This window comes from Bombus bifarius, unplaced genomic scaffold, assembly GCF_011952205.1.
Source record: "Bombus bifarius isolate JDL3187 unplaced genomic scaffold, Bbif_JDL3187 scf7180000007977, whole genome shotgun sequence".
Taxonomy (NCBI): Eukaryota; Metazoa; Arthropoda; class Insecta; order Hymenoptera; family Apidae; genus Bombus; species Bombus bifarius.
Genome location: NW_022884362.1, coordinates 1,018,085 through 1,034,819, shown reverse-complemented (window position 1 = coordinate 1,034,819; position 16,735 = coordinate 1,018,085). Strand labels below are relative to the sequence as shown.

General features: G+C 32.0%; 3 protein-coding genes across 3 annotated transcripts; 2 read left to right on the top strand and 1 right to left on the bottom strand.

Annotated features, from left to right (window-relative positions):
- The first annotated feature begins 802 nt into the window (after positions 1 to 802).
- Positions 803 to 2,748, top strand: LOC117204073 (frataxin, mitochondrial). Its single transcript, XM_033441101.1, has 3 exons — positions 803 to 1,145; positions 1,540 to 1,660; positions 1,767 to 2,748. Exons 1-3 carry the CDS (start codon positions 904 to 906, stop codon positions 2,034 to 2,036), a joined length of 633 nt encoding a protein of 210 aa, XP_033296992.1. The 5' UTR covers positions 803 to 903; the 3' UTR covers positions 2,037 to 2,748.
- On the top strand, positions 2,490 to 9,777 carry LOC117204070. The gene is made up of 13 exons (XM_033441097.1): positions 2,490 to 2,564; positions 3,662 to 3,929; positions 4,121 to 4,265; positions 4,951 to 5,150; positions 5,736 to 5,842; positions 5,928 to 6,149; positions 6,714 to 6,917; positions 7,144 to 7,446; positions 7,534 to 7,632; positions 7,974 to 8,359; positions 8,608 to 8,722; positions 8,799 to 8,957; positions 9,507 to 9,777. The coding sequence occupies exons 1-13, from the start codon at positions 2,490 to 2,492 to the stop codon at positions 9,702 to 9,704; spliced, it is 2,481 nt and encodes an 826-aa protein (XP_033296988.1). The 3' UTR covers positions 9,705 to 9,777.
- A 683-nt stretch (positions 9,778 to 10,460) lies between these two features.
- LOC117204074 (short neuropeptide F) lies at positions 10,461 to 15,495 on the bottom strand. Its single transcript, XM_033441102.1, has 4 exons — positions 15,265 to 15,495; positions 12,655 to 12,755; positions 11,700 to 11,877; positions 10,461 to 11,108 (listed from the first exon to the last, which is right to left on the bottom strand). Exons 2-4 carry the CDS (start codon positions 12,740 to 12,742, stop codon positions 10,967 to 10,969), a joined length of 408 nt encoding a protein of 135 aa, XP_033296993.1. The 5' UTR covers positions 12,743 to 12,755; positions 15,265 to 15,495; the 3' UTR covers positions 10,461 to 10,966.
- Between the last annotated feature and the right edge of the window lie 1,240 nt (positions 15,496 to 16,735).

Here is a 16,735-nt window from a genome sequence, read left to right as displayed (position 1 = left end):
TGGAAACAAACATCCAGTTTGAGAGAGCCTACGTGACTTTAATTAAAGCTGTCAATTGGCTACGGTCCTAGATGAAGCATTTCTGTTCCCGAATTCTAACTTTCCTATTGCCGTACTACGTATTGAATCCTAAGATAGTTTTCTAAACATACGCGGTTGACAATTCAAATTACGCTCCGACTGTCTTTTGACTAAGCCATACTAAAACCATATTAAATTCATTACAAATAAGCTTATATCAGAGAGGAAACGAGTGTGCTCACACCCGTGGTCCTAATTGTTTCACAATACAGGTGCTGCTCCATGCGGTCAAGAGCTGAAGTCAAGTAAAGTTAGCATATACAGGAACCTATAAAATTAGGGACCTACCCTGTTTGGTTACAGAACGTGCTGTAAATGGGACTACCTTGAATTCGCTTTTAGTATTTTCATACACAGTGCAATAATAATTCCATTTTTCTTAATGTTCGTTATAAAAACATGTAAAGGCAATGCTAATGATTATTATATATATATATATTGTCGCTATGTGTATTTGTTTATACTTATTTTTTTATTTTCGTCGTTTATTTATCGTTAGTCATAATCAATTCGCATTGCCTCTACATGTTCTGTGCAACCAAACAGGGCAGATCCCTAATTTTATAGGTTCTTGTATGTGCTATCTTTAGTTGACCTCAGCACTTTGCCGCATGATGTCGCACTAATCCGGGAACGATCAGGTCTATAAGCATGAGGACTCTCATCAAGTTATATTATTCACGCTATAACGTAACAGGATATATACTAATATGTATGATTATACAGTCCACAACAAAACCATGTTTTGCGCATAGTGTACGCATGGCAATGCCCCCTTGGTATCTTGTTTGATCAATATATAATATAGAAAAAATTTATATCATGTTACTAACTAGAAGCATAACAAGAAGTAGCATTTTTAGAATTCTATCGCATGATTCGGTATCAAAAGTTATAAATACTTGTTTAATACAAGAGATCAATATAAAATATCCAAAGAATATAGGTTATCTTGTATTGCATTCTAAAAAGTATTCAAATAAAAGTAATAATGTAAAGACATTCAATTACAAATTAATAGCATATCTCAGCTCAAATAGTAGTGTTGTATTTCCAATTACACAGTGAGTACATATTATGATAATAATAATGACAACTTATTCTCTGTTTTCATTTTCTAAGCTTAAAGTAGCTGTGCTTTCTTTAGATCTTTCAATTAATGTTTTGAATTGGAAAATCTAAATATTACACGCAAATATTAAATACATAAAGTGTATATGTATAAATATTATATATTACACTTAGTACAATCTATCGTGCATTTGACTCATAGGTACATACACACACACACGCACGCGCGCGCGCGCGCGTAGAAATATTACATGATTATTTGTATGATTATTTGTTTATAATTTAATTCAGTTCTAATCCTTTTTGAGCCTTATTTTTTAACAAGAATATACTAACAAACAACAGTAAATTATGAATAACACAAAAGAAATCTTTTCTTTTACATAGAGAATTGACGCCTGTAGAATTTGAGAGAATTTCTGACGAAACACTTGATTCTTTAACTGAATATTTTGATGAATTAATAGAGCAAGCAGCACATTTATCAGATGCAGATGTGTCATATGGGGTATGTTGTATCAGCATATATATGGTATTTTTATGACTATGTTACAATTATGAAGATATTACGTAATTGTGATTTTTAGATAATAATATCATACTTAATGTTGTAGGATGGAGTATTAACTGTCAAGTTTGGTAATTCTTATGGCACTTATGTCATAAATCGTCAGACTCCGAATAAACAAATTTGGCTATCTTCTCCTAAGTCTGGTCCAAAGAGATACGATTTTATAAATGGTAGATGGATTTATAAACATGACGGAAAAACATTACACGAACTACTTAACAGTGAAATAGCAGCAATCATAAAGAATCAAACAAACTTCGATAAATGTTCCTTTAGTGGAAAAGAAAGAGAAGCAACGACGACAGATCTTTAATTCCATTTATCGATGTTCAAAGTTGTAATATCGATTGAAATGGCTGAATATCTTCAGTTGGAAATGTACAATTTTACAATCTATGTATATAAATAATAATATAAAATAGATATGACATTGTAATATATTTATGTGAGTATCTTTGTAAAATATTGACACAAATATTTGCATGATAGAATGGCACATTTATAAGTTTGGTATTTATATGCATATTTATGTGCAAAAGAAGAAATGTAATCAAGAATAGTTTACTTTAAAATTTAATATAACAATATATACACGATCGCTATACGTTTTTATGTATAAATTATTTATCGAGTATGCTTTATGTAAATAAGTAATATTCAAGTTGAGTATTAATGAATATTATTATCTAAAATTTGTCGTTAATAAATATTTTTATATATTTATATATTTCTAAGAACGTTATTATCTACCAAAGAATCGACGAAAATGGAGATTATGGAAGATGGCAATTTAGTAGACCGCGTTAGAATCTTATTGCAACGGGACATGCAATATTATCAGGTATTACTATTTTTAATCAATAGTTCTGAATTTCTCGAATAATTTTTCACCAAGTTAAAGAACTTGTTTTGAAAACTTGATAAGAATACACTTTTTTTTTACTACAAAATAATAAATATATAGTGAATAATAAGTAAATTTGTATAATGGTTATACGGATTGTTATTAAAATATGTTAATATTCTGTATTGGTATTTGATATTTGGAATTTTTCTAAGTATGGAAAAAGATAAGATTGCTGTACATATACATGTATATTAGCTTGGAAACCATCTTACAATTAAAATCGTATGACATGTGTATGATATATGTATGTATTTTCCCGAAGGGGAATTCGAAAAAACAAAAATAAGAAGAACATCTATACTGTACATCTATATTGTTAGCAACATTTACAATATATACATGTATGTATATTAGTCTCGATCTTTTTTTCCATCACCCTTGAAGTTTTTTTAGTAGATGAAATGTACTTTTATATGTACAAGTACATGTTGCGTACGATTTCGGCTGTGACTCGTGTAAGTTTATTTAATATGACAATTTTCTATAAGGTGCTAAGTTGTTTAGCTAATTTACAAACGATAAAAAATTTCTATTATTGCGAATAAAGTTTTGCATATGAAATCAGAAATTTAGAAATCGATGCTAATATCTTTTCTCAATTCTGATAATATTAACTTTAATGTTGTTTTTATAATAAAGAAGAAATACACGATTAAAAATTAATTGGTTTAGTGCGATCAAGCTGTTGTCGCTTAGTTCATATTCCTCATTAGTCATTCATATGCATATATTAGTTAAGGTGTACTATATATCTATGATAGTTCTTTTGGGATAGAAAAATTTTCTCCTTTACTATCGAGTTACTTATACAGAATTTTTATAATTATTGTATGTACGTACGTAACATCGAACTGTAGATTTTAAACGCAAATACGAGTTCTTTTTACAATTCGATTAATAAAGCGTTAGACGACAACCATATAAAAATATACACGTAAATATAAATTATCTCAATTTTATTTTTCTTACAAACTAATAATACCGTGAGCTTGTTATGGCATAATAACGTATAGTATATCATAATGATACAGGAAATGCAAACTGTACTAAAGGAGCCCCTTTGCTCACGTATTAGCGGTGGAAAACTTGATTTTCCGAGACACGCGTCATTTGTCGCGGTTAAAATTGTTACGTGGTGGGAAGCAGATTTTCAAGCTGCTTTTAAACGACATTCTGGTCTAACGAGTTTAATGGAAAACAAATCTTCCGCAATCGTAGAAAACGAAGAGAGAGTTATCAAAAAGATCTCACCATCCGAATTTGTGTTACTTGTTGTCGATACCGCCGATAAATTATTAGGTAAAAAAAATAACTTTGTTGGAAAAAGATGGATGCTTAAGTCATCGTACATAATCGTACTTAGATAGATATCTGCTGTTGCTTTACTAAAATAAAACGAACAATCAAACTTATCGTAAAATATATAATATTTTAATACACATTTTAATACACAATATTTTACGCATTTTGTAATAATAACATTATTTCAGAACATTTACATCTGCTTATTCAAGAATCATTAGATCATGCAGATTTAACGGTATTAACAGCTACTTTAGGAGCAGCTGCATTAATACGAAATTGTCTGTGGTGCTATAATAGACAAGCTAAGAATTTAATTTCCCCGCAATCAAGGTAATTGATATTTGTTGTGCACGCATGGATGCGCGTGCTTTTTATATGATTGCACGAACTTTTGAATTACCTTTCATAAAGTCCAGTCTTTATGTACATAATTATAATTGTATACTTATCACAAGGTATAATGCAATGTTAAATTTATTATATAATTAAAATTAAGAGATACGCGAAGAATTAGAGAAATTAATTATATAGGTGATTTAAAAAATTTAATATTTGTAAAGCGAAGGAATTCCATTTACTGAAAGACCTATCAGCGAATAACTTATTTTTTCTAACTTATACGAATCAACGATTGTTGCTTATTCGTCTCTTTTTTTATCGTTTTATACTTCATTTCATTTAGATCGATAATCTTCATAGACGTGTCTAATGATAAGAAAATGACAAAACCTGAATTCTATACAAGGATCGTACATGTAAGTTTGAATGGTTGTGAAACATTTATTCTGAAAATTTTCGTACGAAGCATTATTTTTAGGAAACTTTTTCCACATGCAATTGCAGATATCTGCAAAGTTTGTAATTTCACGATATAACGTCGAATACTCAGAATATTCAGATAAAAGAAAAATCTTATTTCTATAATAATAATATCGTGCTAGTGTTCACAATTTCCAATTAATAGCTTAGAGTGATTTAATTTCCAAATAATTTCCATAATTTTTCTTTGGGATAGCGAGAAATTAAACACATCGTATAAATGCTATCATGAAATGACTGAAGCTGTAGCAGAGCGATTATTGGATTTACATTGCCGCTTAATTTCGTTATATATACTTAACGAAGCTGATTCTCTCAGTTGGCACGATACTACGTCATTTTTTGAACGAGAACGATGCTCTTTCGTAATACAAATGTGGTGGCTGTATATGCAAGGTAATTATAACAAAGTTAGAAAGTAATATATCATCTATGAATCTAAAGGTCGAAAAAACGAATTCGGTATTCGATATGAAAATATTAGTAGTTTGTAAAAGCTGTAGTTGTGATTTATACCTTTTACCTGATATCTCTTGATATCTGTCACGTAGTAAGACGTAGTTTACAGACATTCTTTCATACAGCAATAAGTAATTTCATTTTGGTAAAGGGATTTTTAATATGCAGCCTCTGTTACAAGACATTATCTTGATAATTAATATTACAGTAACGTGAATAGATAGTAGTTTCTTACAGCAACGATTGGGAAATATGATACAACAAATGGTATAAAATGGTATAAAATTTCTCAGCAGAAGGTATGTAACGTGCTTTTAACATTCCTTGAAATCTGAAAGTTGTAACCGTTCACGTAACATAGCATTTTATAATTTTCCTTCCAAAAGATTTCGGGGATCCATATTTGTCTTATCCAAAGGCTGCGTTTGTAATTATGTTATTTAAACACCTACGGATCGATACTGTTGTATTTTCCTCTTAATTATAACTATATTTTTTATATTTTTTATTTCATATTTTTAGGAACAAAGAGAGATCTATGGAGTACCGTATCTCCAAAAATGGCACAACGTGTTTTTTCTGGAATGTTGAACGAGTCTTTGTCCATTATTGTTACAAGATTTATTTATGTAAGAATATCTAACGATCGTATATCGCTTTCACTTACTATGCGTATAGGTAATATCGATACAGAAAAATATAAACCAAAAATAGGGTCGACCGAGTTTGGCACGTTCCGAACAATTCTGGGCGGATGCCTTTAACGTTCTGTGTTGTACCGGATATCTTGCTTTGGGTGCCTGTACAAGCGCCAACGAAATGATTGGAATGAAATTAAATAGATTACCAACTGCCATTAGGGACATACACGCGAAATGCAATGAATTGTTGATTTGCTTGTTATTAAGAGGAACCCCTCTTCGAGAATTATATCAGGTAAAATATTAATAGTTGAAATACGATTAAATATATGTACAGGGTGATTCTTTGAGAGGTATATCTCTGGATCGGTGGACATTTGTAAAAGAAAAATTGATACAGAATTGATCTTGAACATGATTTTCGAGGATAACAATTTTTTTTATTACAATGTGTTCTACTGATCAGTAGAGTAACGTTGCAGAACGAGCCATGTTATGGCAGTGATAGTACTTCTTTGTTGTTTCTTTTTTTTTTGGAAATTTCAAGGTCATCTCGCACGATCTTTTAACATCTTCACATAGTATTTAACAAAGATGGAAGATGATTAAGGAGTGATATAATAAAATCTTTTATAATTCGTCTTTTTATCGTTATTAGTATCAATGCGATTAGACAGAAATGTAGAATTTAAAAATCATATCTTCTGTATGGGGTAGAATAAGAATATCTTAATTTCGACTTTTACTTTAAGTTTTGTTATGCATATGGCTGCATATGTATAGTTTATAATAGGTATACATAAATACGCAGGTATAGATCATACAGTTTTGTTGTAGATTGGTTGAATTTTTATTTTAGGTATTCCGTTTTGGACTTGAAAATTTAACAATTTTGCAACCGCGTCGCGAACCTGCTGCCTGGTTATTGGTATGCGCACCGAATTTATTAGGCTCCGTCGATTCTGACATTTACATTTCAAATTTGCCTAAAAATCGAGTTGCAATTTTAGAATTAAACGTTCTTAGACATCAACCTCAACCAAATTGGCCTCAGTTAATGAAGGTAATTGAAACGCTATCTATAGCATAAGAATGAAATAATCTCTAATTAGAGATATAAGCTATAAACATAAAACCAGTTTCTTTTCAATAATTTTTTTCTACTGTTGATGTTCGTCAAATGGTAAAACAATGCAATCCATTTCCGCTACTTGTCCGCTTATTTTTGTCCCCGACAAATGCATACATTTGCACGATTAAAAAAAGATGCTAATTTCAAATTTTCATAGGTACTCTTTATGAACGACTATGCGGTGGCTAAAATATTATTAAACACTTTAATCTACAAATGTGGCAATTTTACGTCTAAAAATGATTTTGATATTTTCGAAGAAATACAATCCAATGGAATGAATTGCGGTGGTTTTTTATGCAGTGGTATAATGTGCAATGCATCGATGAAAGTAACGTCAGCGTTAGGCCTTTATAGCTTAATGTATATTTTAACGTATATAGCGCAAGACCCTGGTTGTGTTATCGTGACAGCTTTAAAGCAGATTCCTGATTGGTCGAGCTATCTGGACCGCCAACAGGTATTCGTTAAAATATCGAGAATAAAAATAAAATATGTAAGAATAAAAAATAATATATGTAAAAGCAACATAAACATATTTATTTAGGTGTGGAATCAATCAAGACCGCCCTGGCTGAATGCGATTTTAAGCCCATTAAAGAATATGATGCATCCAATTATCGAACTTCTTTTGGAAGCTGTAAGAGTAAGTTGCTGATTATAAACGTGCGTCTAATTTCATTTTAATAGTAACAAAACTACATCTCTACATGCGTACGTACATACATGTAGAGCGAGCTGTATGTTAATATTATCGCTAGTCTTCGATATGGTATTTATACAAATGTATTACCTTCGAATGTAAACGTAACAAGCAGATATTTGACATGAATTTGTCCTGCAATTATTGCTGAGAAATCCGAAAAAGATATTACAAGCGAAAGCGATACGAAAATTGCTCGTCATCCTCGAAACCAATACGTAACATAGTAACCATAAAAAGTCTAATGAACGTTGGTTTTTGAAAAATATCTTAATAATTTGCAGACAGGCGCTTCTATATATCAGGCAATGTCGTTGATAATTGGTTGTTTCGCTGAATTGTATGTAACGTTACCACCTGCAATCTTAAAAACTGTACTTGCATTACAAGATAATATCCCTGCCCATTGTCATCCAATTGGTGGGAACGTCCTTCTCCACGTTCTCTGTGCATCCCTCTATACCGCCCTTATCGAGTTTTCGAAAACTTGCGAAACAAAAATACAAGGCGATTCAACCTCTGAAGGAATAGATTACTTAGAATTAAATTTTTTCGACCCCAACGATGTATCAGCAACAGTAACCACCTTGGCCGAAGCTATTTGTAGTATCGACGAAGACGACAAGCATACTTCCCAAATCGATGATTTCTTCCAGCTTGTAAAAAAACAGTAAGACTATTTTATAATCTTAAAAAAATATTTATATGAAATTTTTATGTAAAATTGGCAATCACAACGCACTATTCAAAGTAATTAGAGGTTCGCTTTTCGCGTGAATGATAATTCGATCTTTATATCGGTGAAAAATAAGGTAAGAAAGCTGCTACGAAATTCGCCTTTATCTTGGATTTTAAGGTCAACAATTTTTCCCTTCCATCTTGTTTAAATGTTTAAAGACAATGAAATTAATCTTTCAGTGTACAAACGTCAAATATAGATTCATGCATTAACGAAACGTACAACTTGTTTTCCGTTATCGAGGTACATACCGACGAGCTGTTGTTCACTAGTTCTGGACGACAGGCTTTAAAAGTACGTAATAAAACATACTGTGATCTAAATTAATGCATGCAAAATTTAATTTCGTGCAAAATATTTCACGTTACAGGTAACGCACGAATTTCTGATTCGCGCGTCTGATTTAATATTAAATAAATTACGACAAAATGATATTACGAAACTTGTGGACGATATACCGGATATGTCACCTCTTTTTAAACCACTAACGCATATAATGTTCCATATCGAAGACACAGCATTTGATCAGGTCAGTATATAATTGGAATAATCGTGATAGGATAAATAAATAGAAAAATCGAGGGAGCATATAGATCTTTATTAAAATAGCTACGTTACAAAGCTCGAATAAAATAAAGTTAAAAATTTAACCAAGTAATACAAACATACATAGAGTAGATAGAGTGGTTAATGTAAAATATACAATGGTATGTACATATATATTCTTTATCCATTAATCGAATTGTCTTATAATTAGAAATTTATTCGCGAAACAATTTTAGTAAAGACGTTTTCGGTTTTTGTAAATAAAAACGTGATATAGTTCACGCATTTAATAGAGATAAAATAGTACGGCAAACAGGATAGCGGTAAGCAAATTTATTTCACGTTTCTAAAGAAACAAATTAGTAGATATGTCGAAATTATGGACATATTGACTAGTATAGTCTGAACGATCAACTACATGATACAATTTTTTCCCGATAAAAGTATTCAAACTCTGTTGATATCGATATTTATGTAAAGTAAAATACGTATTATCATATTTACAAAGAATAACAAAGTCATCTTCTTACAGTTTCTTATCCAATATGAGAAAACGAATTGGAGAAAAATGTTAACAATGCCACTTTCTATCACCATAGACCACGCACGAAGCCAACTTTTATCACGACCAGAATTTAAAAATATCGGCGAATTGATTCACGAAGACAGAGAAGCCGCGTGTTCGCTTAAGAAACTTTGTTCTTCCATAAAAACGGCACACTTTAAGTAACGATTAAATATCATGAAATCATATTAAACGTTTAAATTATAGCTCAAGATAAACTAAACCTTTTTAACTAATTCAAAGACTCAAACTTTGCTCTCTATAAAATTTTCTACATCGCAAACTTAGGGCATGAGCCAGAAATGTTGAGAAATTATACGTATAAAAATGTAATGCTTGAAATCTCTATGTGAGTGAAATAACGTAAAAGTGCAACGAATGTACTTAAAATTTGCGAAAGAAAAAACACATATAGGACGATAGAGTCGTTTAATTATAACGTTTCGGAAACAATTTATACCTTGCAACTAATTGTAAGTGTCAAGTAATTATACGTAGTTAATAAATTTTCACTCCAAAGTTTACAAAAAACCCAAACTCACATTTCTTCGTATCAATCTGTTGAAATTCTCGATATTATCATATTATGCCTTGTTATTAAATATACTTGCATCTCAAATAAGCCTTGTTATTATTTCCACATTCAGTACGCCTTATTATTAAATAGGTATACTTCCATCTCGAACATCCATTAACCAAATGTTTATTACATGATGCGTCATTGCATAAATTCATGGTCCGAATTGACAGATCGACACCAACAAACACTGGAAATCAAGTCAAATAAATAATTCAATCTCCGGCATTTTGATCTTTTCGTTTCAACGACTCGTACTCGGAGAAATGAAATTAACGATAATAAAAAGTTGAAAATAAATTAAGTATTCGGTATATTCATTTTTATGTATACAACTGTTGCGATGGTTGTTTTCCATTCTTATCATTAATTTTTGACTTCAGCAAAACGTTGAAAAAAATTGTTCTCTTCCAAGGGACGAACGTGTTGTTCCGATAAGCAACATCTTTTTTCAATTCTAATAATATAACGTAAATGATGTTGAGACATTTACTTAATAAAAGGTGTCACTGGATATATGTAGGTAAAATAAATAAAAATCTCTAACTTAATAAACAAGGAGATACAAATTAATCGCGTAATGTAAAAGATGTAGTAAATTTCTCTTGTGTCCCTTTTATTAGTAATTTCAAACGTCGATCTTCTTTTCAAACACTACACCGTCTATTATATTTTTATACTGCTTACAGTCAGAGCAAAAATTAACTTTACATAACGAACCATCAAAAATATAATATGTAGTATGGAAAATATTTTAATCATGGACAATGTTTTTAATTCTCATGGTGTTTAAAAAGAATAAAAGAAGAAAAATAAAAATAATTTCTATTTTCTAGCAGATCGCGTAATGTTACGATATAATTAGATGTACGTTGTACACTCTGTACGATTTTTGTATATATGGTAAGAGAAATTGAAGAATGTTATTCGTATCCGTGTTCACTTGTCGAATCTCGATGAGATAACGCTTATAGGTTTGGTAGAATTCCCACCTGAAAAATACAATTTTTGAAATGTTATTTATACAAATTCTATTACTATTTGTCCCAAAGTGTATCGCACAATTATTGACTTCTACATTTTTACGATTACATCGATACGAATAAATATACAAATATGTTTTTCATATACGTCATTTCGTTCGCGATAGATCTGTAATTTCTGGATTTATAAGATAATTAGATGTTATAGTTTCTCTATTATCCTACATTAAGTACGAATCATTCCTCGAATAAAATTCCACGACTCGAGCGAAATTGAATAAAATTTAGCTCATTTAACTTGCCACACGTACATACATATCTATGTATATTTTAGCGGATTATATTTTGCTCTCGTCATGATTAAAAAGCGAAGAAAATTTACAGGTAGGTACGTAAATTAGATAAGAAAAATGGGTAAGTCTTGCTGTTGCACGAACGAAGGAAAAGTATTGAAAGAGCGTATTGTCCAAAGAAAGGACGAAAATATAGTTATTATTCTTATTACATCGGTATTTCTAAATTTCTATTCTATGCGAGTGTTTATCCAAGAATGTTCGTCATCTAAAGATAAAAACGCTAAAAACTCATATACTTACGGACGAACGAGGATCCGAACGTCCAAAACGTAAACGTAACGAAGGCGATCGTTGAGATTTACGGATCATCAAATGTTCCAGTGGAGTCTCGCCAAGTCCGGCATTCTCCAAAGCGCTACGTTGCATCAGAATTCTGTAAAGCTCGTGAATATTTTCAACTGGCGTTTTTTCTGCTACTTCATCTGTAAATACGACGTACAGATGAAAGTGACCAAGCGATGGTACGTTGTTGGCTATTAAGATCAGTGAAATTAGACAGTTCGACTAGTTGTTGGTTAGTCATTGTCAGTCAAACGATAGTTGCTAACATCGTCAAAGATATTCGAGCATTTAATTTTGATAAATAACATTATATTTCAATTTATTAAATTTTCAATGTTTACATTAAGCGATTTGTATGTATAATAAAATGCAAAATGAAAATTGCAAAGTTACGAAGAAGTTATCATATCGAGAGCGATTATTTAAAAGCTTGTCACAGGTAAATCTGACATCGAACGTCTGTAATTTTCCACTTTCAACGTTCGTACACGAGCTACGAGCTTTAAAGCGGTAATTATCATGTTTATAGGAACGATATAGAGATCGTTTCGTCGAAACAAAACTTTGACCTTTGAAAGGCTTGTTCGTTCATCGTTTGAAGTACGTTGCTGCTGTATTACATAGCGATAGCAAAAGCAATGCTTTCCTCAATGTGGTAATGTGGTCGTCTCAACTTATAGACTGCAAAAACTCTGTAACAGCTTGTAACCATCTACGTATACAGTTTTACAGATTCAAAATTAAAATAAGCATTTAGATACCATATAAATAATACCAATAAATAATACGCGAATAAATATAAAAAGTATAAAATAAAAGGATAATATTATTTATATTCGAACGTTCATTGAACGAACATAAATAATACGTACATTCGTTCTCGGTCGAAGGAATATTCTCAACTTTTTTTCACCTACCTCCGTAATCTATGTAATTTTCAGCACCAACAACAAGGCCAACAATAATAAATAGGAAGAGCGATTTTGCGTAGAATTTGATCGACATCTTATCAAATTTCCTGAAAGTAAAATAATATTAAGCCTTTAATTGATTTTCATCGAAAGTCATATTAGTTGATCTTGAATAGGTTTATGAATGAAACTCGGTAAGAAGATTTTGTTAAATACATATAAGTAGATAATGAAATACTTTTCTCGTTTATTTATCGCATCGTACTATTTCTTATTCACCGTTATTTTCATTCGTCAGTCGATAAATTTTGTTTCTTTTCTTTGTTTTTACTCTACTTCTATTTGAAGAAAAATGTAGGTGATCTGAAATATTCAAAACTTTTGACCACTTTCGCGGTGGACATCCACGCTAGCCGGTTAAACTTTACCATCATACCGTTTAACTTTACTTAATCAATACGTTACGATTGTTCCGATTGTAAAAAAATAGTTTCTTCGTTGAATCTCTATCGTATCGTAATGATGTTGCATTGCATTGTATTAGCACCGTTTGTTGCGCATACTTTACGTGCTATCTTATATTCCAATCTTATCTGAATTTGCCTCTGAATAGATACCTATGTATCTGCTTCTAAATACCATCCTATTATAACTTTTCCCTATCTTCCTTTACTAAATTGATTGCTAGTTCCTTGATAGTCTTGGATTTTCTTGAAACCGTCCGAAGAAACCACGCGTACGTAAGGACGAAACAGTTAGAATAAATAAGAAGTTTTTCTGGATCGTTTAAAGAACCTTTCTTGGACTTTTTACGAGACTCCCTGTTGGACTGCTGGAAAAACTTTTATCGAGTTTTAAGAAGTTTTACTACGTTCTTTGGAGAAAATATGTACACAAGATGGACATACCAGTATCTTTAATATACGAGTATCTTATTTAATCGTAACGATTCCAAGTTACAATATTATTACAAATGAGAAATTTTCTATATTTATTTTTCATTACAAAACTATAACTTTACTCTTATATATAACTATACTTTTGCTCTTTCTAATATACAGCTATATACGTATATCTGTGTGCAGAAATACATACATCGACAAAGATAATCGTAGTATGTACCGTGAAAAATTTGACCAAACATCAAGTGCACCTATAATCGCTAGTAGTACGTGTCGTCGATCGCAATCATAGAATTCATATACATCGATAGACAAGACGTTGGGTTGCTCGAGCACAGGGAGGACGTACGAGTAGCTTACCTAAAATTTCATAGATGTTTCGTCAATGAATTATTTGTAGGGGCAGACATGTACTTAGGTTATCGATCAACTAGTAATATTTTTAGACGGGTAATATGACGTAGTTTTAAAGAAATTTGATAAAATTACAAGCAGTTGCACACATTTAGGGCGTGATTTATGGGCGTGAAATTGAATCGAACGATAGCATCTCCTTAATAATATCACTCTATTTTCCTATCCTTGATTATGATTATCAACCTTTTCGACGAAGGTTTTGGATTTTGGATAACGATTCGTGCGATACGATAGACGACGATAGAAAATTCGAACACATTATCGTACAAGTACACCGCGAATAGTACACCGTGGTACAAAAGACTATTCTGGTTTTCATTTTCATAAGGAGAAATCAGGAAGTTTGCAACCCAACGAGGCAACGTTACGTTATTTCTGTATAAATACGTGTCAGATTAAACGAAATTGTGATAAAACTTATATAATAATTTTGGTAAAGACGTAATCTTCTACTATTGTCAGTCGTTGGATGTGTCATCGTCCAGGACGACTTCCTTGACGTATTGGTCCTTGGTACACGTGCCAAGTATTCAGATTCTCGTATACGAAACGTTCTTACGTATCCATCAAAGTAGCTTTAGTACTTTCCGCATCTACCACGTTATGGAAGCTAGCAGTAAGAGAGGTAACGACAACCATTCTCGTAGTCCGAGTCAAGATATACAATCAGGAAATTTTAAGTAATGTAATATCGTACGAGATAAAATACGTACACCATCTTACTCGGCCATTAAATCTAAGAAAGTCTATAATGTGACTGATTCGAGTTGTCGGTATCGCTACAAGTGTGTCCTAATGTATTACACGTTTCATCGAAGAATACATTTTATGAAAAAAAAGGCAGTAAGTGGTTAGGCAGTAGGTGTTATGTCGCTATTCCAGTACAGTTTTGTACTTTTATTATTATCATTATCACTGTCGTAATCTATTATCTATCTATTATCACTGTGTTGATCTATTGAAAATTTATTTAAATACATTTATATATTTTTTAAATTTCCATTCCTATAAAATGATCTTAAAACCGTTATGCACGAGTACATGTTATGCATGTATCTATGTACATAATGAGTAGAAGACACGTAAATGTGAACGACTTTTTCAGACATTCTTTCGAGTCACAAGTTCAAAAATGAAAAACCACTTAATGATGTTTCGTTCTTACGAAATAATCTGTTATTTCGTTCGAACTAATTGTACCGTAACAATGGTCTGTTGACATGTAATTGCCACTTAATGAACAAATTGTGGAAATTTAATAAATAAGAGGATAAACGAGGTACACACGTTAACTCACCAAGTAAAATAGGGGTGAAAGAATAAACGAGGAATCGCTGCGAGTCCGTTTGTCGAAGCAGATACGATCTTGGAAATGTAGAGAGTCCGACGCGGTGGTAACGTTGAGAAGTGAAACGGTATCGAGAGTGTCTTCGTATATATAGTATAGGGCAGGGGTTGGGATGGTTTGAATGGGGTAGGAGAGTGTGAGCGCAAGCACAGGTGGCCGCTCGAAATGAAAGTACGCGGTCTCCCGTAGCGCAAGCGTCCCTCCTTCTTCGCGCTTTTGCATCCTCCGATGCGAATCACTCGCAACTCCTTCGCCAACGATCTCGTGCACTTTTCGACAACTTTCTACGATCGATTCGCAGCCACTACTTAGTTGCTTTATATCGAGGACGACGAAAAATCTTTAGTCGATCCGAGTGTTAATTTCAAAGCTTCGGTCAACAGGTTTACCTGGAAACGACCTGCCGGTGATTTACATTCAGCTTATCGATCAGTTCTCCGTATCGCGGACAATTTTACATTCGACTAATACAACGTTAAAGATAATACCGTACCGATCAAATTATTATAATTGTTAAGCGAGTATGGTTTAACATAAATATCGTCGTGCAACAAAATATACAATTCCGATTATCGAAAAGGAATAGAATTATGATCTGACGATTTCGCTGCGTTAATAATTATTTGGAATCTCAAATTTTGCGTAATTTACGTAATTCAAATTATTGCCCAAACTTCGTTATCGCGTTTGATCCTTTTTAAAGATAAAAATGTCGTCCAAGCTCCAGAAACTCGACACATCTTTCTTGACAAATATAGAAAAAGTTTTGGAGAAGGATTTCAATATTTCGTCTTTCACTTTATTCGCATATACCTACACGAAGCTCGAGTTTATCAAGATTTGATGAATAAGGAATAAATCTTCGATCCTATTCGCGGTAGGGGTTCAATTACGTTTCAATCGCAAGCAATGAACGATGTTAGAAAAGACTACTTGATTAGCCATGATTAGAGCAGAAATATACGCCTCACTTGTACAGTAGAATATTTTCTTTTGCTCTTGTTAGCTTCTTGCTCCAATTGACTTGATTCGATTTGTGTTTTATAAAAAGAGGATAATAAATAGACATATAGCGAGACATTAGACATATAGACATTTCCTAAAAATGCCTGGTAATAACTAATTGCGCATTCTATTCCTCAATTTATCAACTCATAATTAGTTTCTATTATACGCGAGCTTTGACGTAGACAATTTCTGCATATAAATAATTTCAATACACATCTACGTACGTACTTGTGAATAATCGTTATGCATTATAAACCACGAAATTTACTCCGTACTTTCCAAAATGCTATACAAAAATGTATCTATCAGGTAACCGCTCATCGTGTCGAAATTATCCAAAAAAAAAATTCTTACACGCGCGATTAACTCGAACATATTTATGTAAAATTACAGCTTGATGATACAGGTACGT